Genomic DNA, 14543 nt, shown 5'->3' with positions numbered 1-14543 from the left:
CATTAAGCAAAACTCTGTGCAGGTTGCCAGAGGAGGGTGTCAGGCTGCGCCCTGACCAAAGGCCTGGTGGAACAGCTCTGTCTTGCAGGCCCTGCGGAAAGATGTCAGGTCCCGCAGGGCCCTAGTCTCTTGTGACAGAGCGTTCCACCAGATTGGAGCCACTGCCGAGAAGGCCCTGGCTCTAGTTGAGGCCAGCCTAACCTCTCTGAGGCCTGGGACCTTCAGGATGTTTTTATTTGCAGACCGTAGGTTTCTTTGTGGGGCATACCAGGAGAGGCGGTCCCGTAGGTACGAGGGTCCTAAGAAATAATAGTTAGCAATGTTATGTTCCTGTCGCAAGGTTTCAGTAGGGCTTAAACCCCACCCCCATCCAGATTTAGGGGAGAGGATGATACACCGCGAAATATACATACCTAAAGCTAGAAAAATATATATTTTTACTTGCTTACGTAGCACGGTCTCTGCACATGGTGGTGTTACAATGGGGAACCCTGTAGCTCCCTGCCCCAAAGGGCTTACAGTTGTGCAGTCGTACCTCGGTTCTCGAACGCCCCAGAACTCATATGTTTCGGTTCCCGAATGATCGAAAACCAGAAGTGAGTGTTCCCGTTTTTGAACGTTCTATCGGAAGCCGAACGTCCGACGGGGCTTCCGATTGGCTGAAGGAGCTTCCTGCAGCCAATCAGAAGCCGCGCTTAGGAAGTCGAAAGTTTCGTAAGTCGAACGGACTTCGGGAACGGTTTCCGTTCGACTTCCGAGGTACGACTGTATATCATACGGTGGTGCCAGAGCAAAGGGAAGGGAGACAGGGTTAAGTCCAGAATCAACTATTCTGCTATACAGTGGTCCCTTGGTTCTCAAATGCCTTGGTACGCAAACAATTTGGAGCCCAAACATGACAAACCTGGAAGTAAGTGTTCTGGTTTGCAAACCTTTTTCGGAAGCCGAACGTGCTCCATTTTGAGTCTTATGCTTCCGTTTTGAGTTGCCACACTTCTGTTTTGAGTGTTACATTGAGGTCTGTCTGTTTTTGCTATTTATTTTGCGTTTTTGTTTTTGCAGCTCTTTTTGGTTTTGTTTTTGCAACTGTGTGGAACCCAGTTCAGCTACTGACTGATTGATTGATTATGGGACCGCGGTACATTGTTCATTGCTTTCATTTTACGGATCAGTGGTCTCATTAGATAGTAAAATTCAAGTTAAATTACTGTTTCAGAGGTTGTTTTTAAAAGCCTGGAACGGATTAATCCATTTTGCGTTACTTTCTATGGGAAAGCGCGCCTTGGTTTTGGAACGCTTTGGTTTTGGAACGGACTTCCGGAACGGATTAAGTTTGAGAACCAAGGTACCGCTGTATTGGTTTTAAAGCAGGGTGCAGAGACCAGGGGATTCTGATGAAAGGGTTGCAGAAAAGACGAGGTTTCAAGGAGGGGGTTGGAAGCGAGTTAGACAAGGGGCATCACTCAGGTTTTTGGAAGGGATATACCGTATTTTTCGCTATATAAGACTCACTTTTTCCCTCCTAAAAAGTAAGGGGAAATGTGTGTGCGTCTTATGGAGTTAATGCAGGCTGTGCGGCTAAGCCAGAACCCAGAACAGCTATTCTGGCTTTTGGATAGCCCCCGCGAAGCCTCTGTAAGGCAGCGGGACGAAGGCTCCCCGCTGTCCTGCGGAGGCTTCACGCGGCTCTTGCGGGAAGTGGGGGGCTCTGTCCCTTCCCCCACCTCCCAGAAAAGCCCCCAAGAACCACGCTCCCTTTAAAGAGCGCGCGGTTCTTGTGGGAAGGTACAGAGGGCAGCTTACCCGCGTGCAGCCTCTTCCGGGCAGAGGGAGCCTTCATCCCGCTGCCTGGGAGAAGCTTCAGCGGTTATCCCAGAAGCCAGATCCCTCTTGCTGTTCTGGCTTCTGGGATTCAGAATTTTTTTTTCCTTGTTTCCTCCCCCCCAAACTAGGTGCGTCTTATCGTCTGGTGCGTCCTATAGAGCGACAAATACGGTAACAGCTAGGAAAGGGCAGGTTGGCTGATCAGAGGCTTGAGAACTTAAATGGAGCCTCCAGATCCAGGAGCAGTATAGCAGGTGTAACAGCAGCAGAGGGCTGGTGTTTTCCATGCCCTGTTTTTTTGGAGCCCCCCCCCCCAAGGCATCAAACCTTGCCTGTGCTGGAGAAGCAGGACGGTAAGCAAGGCTCGATACAGATCTTTTTGTGCAGCCCCCGATGAGCTCAACGGCGGCTGTTAGCAGAAAAAGGGCTGCCTGGCTGTAAACATTGTTCATTCCTCTTTTCCCCTGTTAACAAAGCCCAAGCCGCCTCTGAAAAAAAACGACAGCTTTGTCCTTCAAACTCTCCTGCCCACATGCTTACAAACGGGTCCTGACAGATTAATCAACTCGACAAATAGTTGGTTAATCTACTCCTTTCAAGCACCGGCACCTTTTCTTGTCTTTTTTTTTTTTAATGCCCTCTTTTGAAAAAGCTGGAGTGCTAGCTAGCTATATAGCCCTTGACATTCATTGGGTTTTAAAGCCGCCTTGTTTATTTCTGTCCCTCTCTCCTCCGCAAGCCCAGTGTTTTTCCTTTTTACAAAAAAAAATAATAATATAAAAAAGCAAAGAAAGAAATTGAGTTTCCATGGAGGCCCTTTTTTTCTGCGCTTCATTGTTTTCTCCGTGGGAAGTGGTTTGCCTTTCTTTCTTTCCGACAAAATGATGGGATTTTTGCAACTCCCGAAAGCTAACAAAATTCGGCCCCCCAACCTGCGCACCTCATACTTTGTTCTGTGGACTGGGAGGGGGGGCGGGAATTGAGGCACGGATAATGCGATGGGGGGGGACACATCCTTTTGTCCGCTGACCCCTGAAGAACACAGAAGATAGAAATTGCCGGGCAGAGACAGTGGGAGAGTCTGTCTGTCCGCGGGAAAAATCCGAAGGCGAGATCATCTCTGCTGCGCCGGCTGACGTACTTTGGGCCTATTAAGCTGCAAATGAACTTAGAGGAGGGGAAGAGATCTCAAAAGATAAATCCAGGAAGCGGGGGATGCTGTAAGGAGCGTCTCGAATTATTTGTGGTACTGAGGAAGTGGCCAGAAGGACGCTTTTCTCCCCATCGTCACCTATCACAGGGTTATCCAAGAAGGCTGAAGTTTGGGAGACTCAGGAAGGAGTTTTTCATGCGCAGAGCATGGATAAAACTGTGGAACTCAACGCTGCAGGGGGCCACCAACTTGGGTGGCTTTAAACTACACGAGCTCATGGACAGCCTATCAGCCTCCACCGAATACCAGTTGCTGGGGGTCGTAAATGGGGAGAGTCGCCTTCACTTCCCATTGCGGCATCTTTTTGGCTGGACTAAATGGGCCGCCGGTCTGATCCAGCACTGTTTTTCTTAGGTTCTTACGACCTCTCTTCATCCTTTCCCCAGCCCTCTAAGCCCTCGGCCACCGCCGGATCTTGTGGCCTGGAGTTCCGCAGGTTTATTCCATCCTACTAGGCATTCCATCACCAAGCCACTCCTGAGTCTGAAAAGACTCTTCCGATCACCCTCAAGGTCCCAGCATTGAAGGAGGGAGAGGTTTTTAAAGAGAGTTTAGGCAGCGGTTCTCAACCGGTGGGTCCCCAGATGTTGTTGGACTACAACTCCCATCATCCCTGAGCTCTGGCCTTGCTAGCTAGGGGTGATGGGAGTTGTAGTTCAACGACATCTGGGGACCCACAGGTTGAGAAAGGCTGGTTTAGAGGACGAAGCGCTGCGTTGTGCGAGGTTAGCTCCCTTGCAATTAACAGGCGTGACTTTATGCTTCCTAGAAGCATCTATCTGAGTAGTGTTTATCTGACTGGTGCCAAAAAGGCAATAGGGGCCAAAGGCACCAGGTTCGAATTAGGCCGTCCCCACATGGAGGCCCAGAAAGAGAAATTTGCTGAGATGAGCAGAAGAGGTGGGATCTGTTTGGATAATACGGACTCTCCGTAACACCATCGTGCGACGCCATTGGCTGGTGAACGTGAGCCCCTGAGGCGCATGGTCTGGTTATGCGTGGCAGCCGGTCTGACGTGGCTCCGTGTTTCCTCTCAGCGCCTTGCACCCTCCTCTAACAGCCTGGTAGCTTCCCCGTGGAACGGGTGCCCTTTTCCGCACGTGTCTCATGACCCTCGTGTTAACACACTTGTGCACGATTGCTCCGGGTAACCTGGGGGGAGGGGGAAAGCGGGGGCTAAGAGTCTGCGCTTCTCCTGAAAGAGATTTTCCCGGTTACTAACCGCATGGTTTATCGCACCCTCGAGAGGAGAGGCTGGCCCGTTCCGCAAAATATTTCACCCTGTTCTTCCCATCCCAGGTTGTGCATCGTACGAAAAATGTGTTTTGCCGGGAGGGAGGGAAGGGGGCGGGCCCCGCATTTGGCACCCACCGGACGTGCCTTTGTGTCTGGAACTGCCATGGTCCAGAGTTTTCCGTGGCCTTTGGATAATCACAAAAAAATCCCCCAACTTTTCTGCTCACGCGAGAAGCAGAGAAGACCAGGTGCCACGTGGATGGGCTCTATTTTGGAGCCAGCCCTCTCCCCGGCAGCCGATAAGTCTGGTTCAAGTGAATAGCAGGCTTACTTCTTTTTGTGTGTGTCTTCCTGGTCACCATCAAGATTTCTGAAAAAGGAGCGCAGGATTGGGAGGGGAGGGAAGAAGAGGGGACCCCATTCCTGCCCCCTTATCTGATCACTTTTGACTATTATTGGGCCCCGAAGCTTCGTGGTTTCTCCTCCTCCTCCTCGCTGTGTGTCCCGAATACCTTCCCTCTTCGAAGATCCGTCCCCTTTAACAGAATAAATATCCGTGGTTAAGGGAAGGTTGTTTGTCAAGGCAGATAGGTCTCTGGCCCCTAGGAGCCTCCATTCCGAAACGGGACCCCCAATTTCGGCAGGTCATGGCCAGGCCTGAGCAGGTGAAATTGACCCACATACGAGGTGTTAGAGAGGAGAGGGGAGGAGAAGGGGCAGGGAGGCTAAACGGAAGAAATGTGCGTTCGGTTCACATCCACCTTCGAGGGTCACAGCCGAGGCTTGCGCAGGTGGCTTGTCAGAAGCAGCAACCCCTTAGGCAGCTGGATCCCACCCCTCTAAAAGCGGTGAGGTCAAAACCATGCGGACCTCTGTCGCTGAATGCAATCTTCTGGGTAACACAGAGCTCTTCGTCGCATGTGACGCAGAACTCTGTGAAACCTTGGTGCTTACACAGTTTGGTGTCTGCAGAGTTTGAGCCAGTTTGAAGGCGCCCGTTTCTCCTCTCTTCCAAAAGTGGGAAGGAGAGAAACTGTCGGGCGCAATTCAGGGTGGAACTGACCCTCTCAAGGAGAAAAACACAGCAGCCACCATTTCCCTTGTCATCTTCCCCTAGTATTTTCCTTTTTTATATATACAGATTTTTGCTTTTTAGGCCTTCCTTTGTCCCTTCCCCCCTCCTGCCATCTGTTTTTTCTTTTATTCCTTTCCCCCCTATTCACCTTCTCCCCCCGCCCCGCAAAAAAACCCCAGTCTTATTCTTTTTCCACATTTTTAACAACGAAACGGTCAGCTCCTTGATGGCTTTTCCTGATCATCCAGGTCTGTGAGGAACAAACGCATCCCAGAGCCATTTGGCTGAGTCTTTGCCTCTGGTTCTGAATTAATTTAAAGCATGTGGATTCTATACACACACACACCCCTAACTTATCCTGCTCAAAAAAAATAACATATATTTTAAGAAGAAAACCAATTTTCTCCTAACACTCCATTAATGTTCTAGCCTCCCACTGGACCAGAGTGTTAGATCCATTGCTAGGCCTGCTTAAGAGTAGAGCCCTTGACGTGAATTGACATTGCTCCCTTTCGTGCATTGGTTTCAATAGGTTCTACTCTGAGTAAAACTCAGTTCGAGACAAACTATTGCTTCTGAACTTGCTGACAGTGCCAGATATCAATCTAATTATTATTATAACAAAAAAAAAAATTCCTTCCAGTAGCACCTTAAAGACCAACTAAGTTAGTTCTTGGTATGAGCTTTCGTGTGCATGCACACTTCTTCAGATACACTGAAACAGAAGTTGCCAGATCCTTCTATATAGTGAGAAGGTGGGGAGGGGTATTACTCAGAAGGGTGGTGGGAATGGGTGATTGGCAGATAGCTGTGATGAGCCTGTTGATGACTCTTAACGACTGCAATAGGTCTTACAGGAAAAAGCAAGGCTCATCACATCAACAGGCTCATCACAGCTATCTGCCAATCACCCATTCCCACCACCCTTCTGAGTAATACCCCTCCCCACCTTCTCACTATATAGAAGGATCTGGCAACTTCTGTTTCAGTGTATCTGAAGAAGTGTGCATGCACACGAAAGCTCATACCAAGAACTAACTTAGTTGGTCTTTAAGGTGGTACTGGAAAGAAAAAAAAAATTTTTTTTTTTTGACTATGGCAGACCAACACGGCTACCTATCTGTAATTATTATTATATTATTATTATTATTATTATTATTTGCTTGGAAGTCACCCTAATAATTGAACAGTATATAAATGTAATTTATTATTAGTAGTAGCATCACCATCATCATTAATAATCATATATTACTGTTTAATTGTCAAGGTGACTCCCCAGCCATTTGCAAGCGGAAAATCACCTGCCCAAAAAATATAAGCGCACGCATTTAAAACACACGATCAAACCATTGCATCGAAACACGGAAGTAAGCGTCTGCTATTTTAGAAAAGCGCAATGAAACCCGTTAAAGTAGCAGAACAGTTAAAAGGGAATTCTAGGAAAATAGAAGAACGAATCATGAAAAGCCTCTGAGCATGTGCAGAATGCCCATCTCTCGCTCTCCTGAGCTTTTGTGCTCTATTCTCCATCACACACATGCCCCGAATCTGGTGGGCGGGGTCAACGACCAAAGGGGCGGGGCCAAAGAGGCCACCCCCCTGATGCATACTAGGCTCCGCCCATGGAAAAGTCACGATATTTGCAGATAGAGAGAGAGAGGTGATTGTATTTCAAGGTCTCCTTCCAGGCAGGCAAAAGCGCTCAAGGAGGATGGAAGAGTTCTGAGGGCCAGAGAAGAGAGGTGTGGAGGGCCGCTTGTGAGCAATGCCCTGAGGGTCCCCTCCTCCCATATTAAATGAGAGCATATTTTCTGCCTTTCGAAAGTCTTTTCCCTCAATGATCGTTATTTACACAGGGGAAGGCAGAATCGGGTTCGAATACTGAAATTAATTAAATTGGGGCGTTCAGACTTCTAAAAGCCCAAAGTGAAAGCATCAAAGATAATTAACCGGGGAGGAGGGAGGGAGCAGGAATCCAGTAAAACAAATGAACTTCATTACTAAAATACATATAATGTTCTGCCTTTTCCGCCCTGGCAAAATTGCAGTAGAGACGCAGCAGTAAAGATCTTTTTCTGTAAAAAAAAGCAGTGGCAAGATTAAAAATAATTGAGATTAATATTGTATTTTAAAACTCTAGACTTCTCCCGTGCCCTGGGTAAGTGAGACACAATCTTCCATAGCATAAAGATTTTTATTATTATTATTATTATTAAATAGTAATATATACATTATTCTGGTCCATTAAAAGTGCGGTATAAATGGAAATTTCACATTAGCGCCTTTTAAAGCCATATTAAATGATCCATTTTCTTTTAATTGTACCGTTTGAGCTCATTAAAAGGGCTCGTTAAAGGGTATCTTAAAATAAGAATGTTTAAAAAGGCATAAGGCATTTTTAATCTGCGTTAAGGTTTTTGGCTGTTCTTCCAGGGCCAAGGCCTCTGTGAACCTTTGAGCATACACAAAGCCTGGGAGCACTGAGTCAGAGCTGCTATTCCGCCTAATATTGTCTACACAAACCGGCAGCAGCTGTCCAGGGTTTCAAGCAGACAGTCTGTCCCCAGACCCACCGGGAGATCTCGGGACCTGAACCCAGGACCTTCTGCAGGAAAGGAAGGCGCTCTCGATTAGCGCAGCCATCGGGAGCCTGGTGCCCTCCAAGCGTTGCCATACTATAACTCCCAACTTCTCTGGCTATTGTTCAGGCTGGTTGCTGGGGGGAATCGGGCCACAGATTGGGGTGGGGCGGCCAATGCAACATTGGCACAAACCAGAAATAGACTGAAATTCCTCCAACCTGCTCCAGCCCCCCACTTCCTAGGGGTCAGCCCCATGGAGCTCTGCAGGACTGACTTCCGAGTAGACCTGTTGTTGTTTAGTCGTTTAGTTGTGTCCGACTCTTCGTGACCCCCTGGACCAGAGCACGCCAGGCACTCCTGTCTTCCACTGCCTCCCACAGTTTGGTCAAACTCATGCTCGTAGCTTCGAGAACACACTCCCACCATCTCGTCCTCTGTCGTCCCCTTCTCCTTGTGCCCTCCATCTTTCCCAACATCAGGGTCTTTCCCAGGGAGTCTTCTCTTCTCATGAGGTGGCCAAAGTCTTGGAGTCTCAGCTTCAGGATCTGTCCTTCCAGTGAGCACTCAGGGCTGATTTCCTTCAGAATGGAGAAGTTTGATCTTCTTGCAGTCCATGGGACTCTCAAGAGTCTCCTCCAGCACCAGAATTCAAAAGCATCCATTCTTCGGCGATCAGCCTTCTTTATGGTCCAGCTCTTACTTCCATACATCACTACTGGGAAAGCCATAGCTTTAACTATACGGACCTTTGTTGGCAAGGTGATGTCTCTGCTTTTTAAGATGCTATCTAGGTTTGTCATTGCTATTCTCCCAAGAAGCAGGCGTCTTTTAATTTCGTTGCTGCTGTCACCATCAGTAGACCTGTAGAGGGCCGCATTGTGAATCGTACCGGCTCTTTCCTTGGACACACAGGGAGGAGGAGGAGGAGCCTTGAAGCTTTGTGGCGGCTGGGTAAAGAGGGGCGCCATCTCCCCACGCCTGCAAAATCCACCCGGCTGAACCACCAGGCGCCATTTCCATTTTCCATCGCCCATCTCAACCTTCCTCATTCCACCTCATCGCCGTTCTGTCTTTCCACGGAGGAGAAATAGCAGACGCACCCACACCGCGCGTTTGAAGCGCATTTAACACACCTGACATCTCCCAAAGAATCCTGGGAAACATAGTTTGTTCTGGGTGCCGGGAATTGTAGCGCCGCAGGGGTAAACTACAGTTCCCAGAATTCTTTTTTGGGGGTGTCATGTGCCTTCAATGTATGGTGTGGATGTGACCTGTGTGTTTTGTTTTGATGTGTAGACAGAAAAAAAATCCAAGAGAGATTGAGATATTTGGCTAGTCATACGCCCACGGCTCTCTTCCTAGCTGTGATGTTCTGCTAATCTTTACAGCAAAACCTGCTTCTCATTTGGGCTGATCTCCAAATTTCTCATATGAGATTCTTCCACGTTGAGGGTTTGTTTCTTCTGTTCTTCTTTTCAAGTCTGCTTGAGGTGAAATTTCGGTAGTAACTCTATTTTTAAAAAATTGGCTGCCACTTCTGGAAAGTAGGAAAGACTTTGGAATAAGTCCAAAATTTCTGCCCCGTCCCTGAAACTCTTCCCAGTCTTCCCTAGTATTCGGAAGGACCTGAGCGGTGGGCTGTACGCAGCGCAAGCCCTACTCAGCGTAGACCCATAGAAGTTAATGAACAGGACGATGGGATAGAGCACGAGATTCTTAATCTCAAGGTTGTGGGTTCGAGTCCCCTGTTGGACAAACGTTTCCTGCGTTGCAGGAGGTTGACCCTCGTCCCTTCTAGCACTACAATTCTACTTCTAGTCTTAGTCATTCCAGTGGGTCTCCTCTGAGTAAGACTTGTGTTGGCCACAACCCGGTATAATACGAATGAGGCAAATTTGCTCCCCGCCCTCACCAGATATTGTTGAACTACAACTCCCATCATCCTTCCTTATGCATGCTGGGGCTGGTGGGAGTTGTAGTTGGGCAACATCAAATCATAAAATTGGGCAGCTGGAAAGGGTTCCAAGGGTCATCTAGCCCAACCCGCAGAGATCACGTCTTGACCCCGGCAGGTCAGGTGGCTGTCCCAACCTGGAGGGCCAGAGATGCCCTCACACCTGCCAGGTAAAGCGAGGCGGCCACGTTGGCACCCAGCCCCCTAACTCTCTGTTTCTCTGGCTCCAGGCGTGCGTCAGGAGTCGGGCGGTCGCGAGGACGCCCCAACGGTCCACTTCACCTTCCTGATCGGATGCATCTTCGTGGCCTTCGTCTTGGGGGCCTTCCTCTCGGGGCTGCTGGTCTCCTGCTACTGCAACCACAGCTTCCAGAAGGCCAAGAGGGCCGGGAAGGACTCCGAGGGCGGCCTCCAGCGCCCGCTGTCGCTGCGGAGCCTGGCCAAGATGAACGGGTTGCTGGAGGCGCAGGCCAAAGACGCCTTGGCCGAAGGCGCCGCCACCAAGCTGTACACCACCTTGCTCCCCAGCGAGAAGGAACCGCCGGCCACCTCCGTCGCAGCCAAGGCGGGCGTCAAGGACCACCACCCAGAGCTGTCCGGTTTGCCCACCCCGGAATCCACCCCGGAGCTTCCCGTCAAGAACATGAAAGCCATTCGCAACCAGTGGGAGAAGAACCAGAATTTCAACAATGCCAAGGAGTCGCAGGGGAAGGTGCCCTTGTTCCACACCCCCGTCTCCAACGCCCACCCTTTCCCGTTCGCCAGTGGCGTGGCAGGGCCCGGGCACCTGCGCGGCTACGAGGCCCCCCTGGCGGGCTACCTGGACGAGAAGAAGATCCCGAACCCAGAACGCGTCCTGGTGCGGCACTCCCAGTGCTACCTGCCCAAAGGGGTGGAGGTGGCCGCCCTTGAGGAACTTCTCAAACACCTCCACGAAGCCGAGGGCTCCTCGGCCAAGGGCCTGGCTGGCCCCCGCTTCGCCCCCGCGGCCGTTTCCTTCGCCAACCGGGTGCAGCCCCAGATCCCGGACGTGGAGAGTGCCCCGTATTATAGCTCCTCCACGCTGCCCAGGGACAGCCTGCCGCGGAGGCTGGACGTGCCGCCGGACCCGCCTGCGGCCGGCGAGAAAGCGGGCGCCCGGCCGCACAGACACTCGCTCTGCGCCGCCCCCAAGCTGGTGAACGTTGGCGGGGGCATGCTGTCGCGCCACCACAGCCTGGGCCAGGCAGGCCGGCCGCCCTCGTCTCTCCTGACTCGCATGCACTCCACGGGGACCTCGGTGCCCCACGAGGGTGCCCATCCTGCCATCTTCCTCTCCCGGCAGCACAGCTACGGCGATCAGGTCCCGTTGGCCAGCCACGGGGGCATCAAGCGATCGGTCTCCCTGGTCAAGCCAGGAGGGGGTGCCCAGGGGCTTTTCATGCCGTCCTCGCCCCCGGCCCAGTCCTCCAGGCAGTTCAGTTACTGAGCCTCCAGGGTTTGTTTTTCGGACGCCCGGAGCTGTACCGGGGGGCAAGCAAAGCCTAAAGTGGAGCCCCCCGCCGCCGTAGCCGTTTCAAGATGGAAGGCAAGCGGACAGACTCGCTTCTGCCAACCTGCCTACAACTGGACTACAACTCCCAGCGTGCCTTGCAGCGGTTCGCCGGGGGGGAGGCGTTTGCATATGAGAAATGGTGGGAGGGGAAGCGCTGGGTTTTCCTCTCTCCCCATTGGCTGCCTCGTGCTGCGGGCAGCTCCTTTGACCTATCCGGTCCTCCCCATGACCACTGAGCCAAGTTGCCAAAATAAGCAGATTCCGCTCCTTTTTCCTGTCTTCGAAGGCATTCAGACAGGTGGCTTTGAGGGGCAAAGGCCATTCCTGAATCCCGGGCACCCGCAATTGATGCACCAATAGAGGTTACCACAGTTCTTTTCGCCTCGCCTTCATGCAATTCTGCTTCCGAAAATTCGGGCAGGCTCGTTTGGGGGGCAAGGAGGTAGATGGCCGAGATGGGGTTCATAAAGGGAGAAGGAAAGTAGCAACTGGTTGTTGTAGGAGAAGTCCGGGCGACTTCTGTGTCCAGATCGCCCCCGTTTGAGGACTTGAGGACTAGAAGGTTGCTAAAGCAGAACGCAAACTCTTGAGCTTCCTAGAATGTTGGGTTTCTGCACCCTCTGGGCAAAAATCACGGTAGGCTCACCACTTTGGCCAATTTAGGCTATTTCCACCTTGAATTGGCTTCCGATCTTCATTTGAGGTTCACCATATTCTCACAGCAGGCTTGAAAGCCACAATGGCCCAGGCCTTGCTAGCTTTGGGGCTGGGTACCCTATACACACACAGGAGGATTGCTTTTGGAAATGAGTCTCTGACGTGGCCACGGCCGCCTCCGGCACAAAATCTGCCTTTGGAGCCATTTTATCGGCACCCTTCCTTGGGTCTAGAATGTAGCATGTTGGGTGTCCCCCACCGAGGGAAGACCTTGTCCCCCAAACCAAAATTGTAGCACTTTTCTTTCTTCGAGACCAGAACGTGGTGTCCGTTTATTTTATTTCTTTGGTGCAGCCATCCTGGGAATGTGAAGTAGCGGACTCTGAAAGTTGGGGACAGTCTCCCTGGAGAAATAGTTTCCAGAACTATTCCAAGTTGTTGGGCTTGACTTTTGGACCGAAGGTGGAGCTGGGACAGGGACAAGCTTGTGGCTCACTCTTGAACAGTTGCTTCCGAGTTACTTCTTCGGCAAGAATATTCTGGACCGTGCGGATCCCAGCTCCTTCTGGAGAGCAGAATGTAGCATTTGAGATCCCCTTAAACCTCATATTTTTCATTCACCGACTTTTCACCGCCACCTTCCGACACCGGAGTTAAGATTGTCCATTTATTCCCTTGGCCCTTAACCCCTCCTTTTTTATTCGTTTTTAGCTCCGCGAATTAAGCCGGTTTTGCAAACCAAGTTCGCACAAGTCGCTAGTCCTCAAGACCTCCGGCGGCCTTGTTTCCAAGGAATTTGCCCCACGTATGAGAACATGCGTGGGTTGGTGACTAGCAAGCAAAACACAGGAAGGACAGGCTAGCTCCCCAGTTTACAAAAGTTCAGCTTTGTCACCTGGGAATATGTCTGACTCGCCAGAGGCAATCAGGGAAAGCCTGGCTAAAGCCCCATTTCCCTTGCTGATTAGACGCAACCATATTAAAAAAATTATGAGATATTAAAAAAAGCAGGGAGGGGGTTCTCTTTTTAAAAATATAGACCCCTGTTTGAATCTCTCCAGATGTTTACATCAGTCCCTAAAACTGTTGGCTGCATCCTTTATGGGTTTGATAGCAATTCAAGAAGCGAAGCGGGGAGAAATCTCTCCTTTGGAAGGGATTCAGCCGTCGTCTGCTTCCGCGGCCTTGAAAAGGACAGTTGATCCTGCCACGAATACAAACCAAGCGGGTGTCAGGCAAGGTCGAAAGCCTCCGTTCCAATTTTTTTTTTCAAAAAAAAGGAGGGGGGAAACGCACGCATGGAGGGTGGTTGGTTTGGCACACTGCTCTCAGAAGGTCTTTTTAAAAAGCGTTGTACATAGGTATTCATAGATGTGTATATTTCCTTGTTTAACTTCATATATGAGAACGAACAGAGACAATAAATTTATCCTACTGTGTAGGAACACCAATCCGGAGGCCCTGTCCGGCAGAGCTGAGGACCTGTACATTTGGTATCCAGAATTATCTGTCCCAAGTCGATGCTTGAAATATATGTATAATCTCTTTGTGTCTTGAAGAACCGTTCCTTTGCGTTCTTTCCTCGCGGAATTTGGAAACGGGGACGTCTGTGGAGACTCTGTTTTGTAAGTTTTCTCCGGAGTTGCCAGTTTGGGTTATATCTTGTTTGGTGGTGGTGGGGAACCTCCAGATATTGAAAGACTCCCGGCTTCGTCAGCTCTAACCATTGGTCATGCTGACCACAGGGGATGAGCAACGGAGGAGGGAGCCTAGCAGCACCAGAAGGGAGGGGAATAGATGCTCCCAGTCTCTGGTACATAAAACTGCACCCTTAATATACCTGCCCCTCCAACTGGAATTGCACAGAGATCTATAAAGCAGTTGGTGGGCTCTCAACTCTCCTTGTTTATTTGATTCCATAAGAAAAGCCCTGCTGGATCAGGCCAGAGGGAGCCCATCCAGTCCAGCATCTTTTCTCACAGCGGCCAACCAAATGCCTGTGGAAAACCTACAAGGAGGATTCGGAGACGAGCAACTCTCCCCTCCTTTTTATTTTTATTTTTATTTATTTTCAAAGCGAAATTACAACAAAAATTACAAACATAAAATTGATAAAGGGGGGAGGAAACGAAACAAAAAGAGCAGAAAACAAACCTACAAAGAAAACCATATTATCTTAACAAACTTTGCGTACAAATACACGTACACATTGACTTCCTTCCTGTGTTTTGAGACCTCAAAGTTTTTAATCTTTCTGAATTGTTGCTTCTAATGTAAATTACCTCTATCTTTATACCTTTTGCACCGTTTTTTCCATTTCTTTAACCCTACAAAGCTTCATTAGTTACATACCAATATACTTACTATAGAACATGGGTGGGCAAACTAAGGCCCGGGGGCCGGATCCGGCCCAATCACGTTCTCAGTCCGGCCCGCGGATGGTCCGGGAATCAGTGTGTTTTTACAGG

At 50.0% G+C, this 14543-nt stretch overlaps 1 protein-coding gene across 5 annotated transcripts in view; it reads left to right on the top strand.

Annotated features, from left to right (window-relative positions):
• Window positions 1-13636, top strand: part of SEMA6C (semaphorin 6C) — a 128048-nt gene extending 114412 nt beyond the window's left edge. For 3 of the 5 annotated variants that reach the window (XM_083591037.1, XM_083591039.1, XM_083591038.1), the window contains one exon: window positions 10115-13636. In XM_083591037.1, coding sequence (XP_083447163.1) covers window positions 10115-11352 — 1238 coding nt within the window. In that variant the 3' untranslated portion in view covers window positions 11353-13636. The remainder of the gene's footprint in view (window positions 1-10114) is intronic. The other 2 variants (XR_014542641.1, XR_014542642.1) reach the window with 1 other exon arrangement.
• The last annotated feature ends 907 nt before the right edge of the window (window positions 13637-14543 follow it).

This window comes from Podarcis filfolensis (genome assembly GCF_964270895.1).
Source record: "Podarcis filfolensis genome assembly, chromosome: 16".
Taxonomy (NCBI): domain Eukaryota; kingdom Metazoa; phylum Chordata; class Lepidosauria; order Squamata; family Lacertidae; genus Podarcis; species Podarcis filfolensis.
The sequence above is the reverse complement of the archived record's forward strand: the minus strand, read 5'-3'. Positions and strand labels throughout refer to the sequence as shown.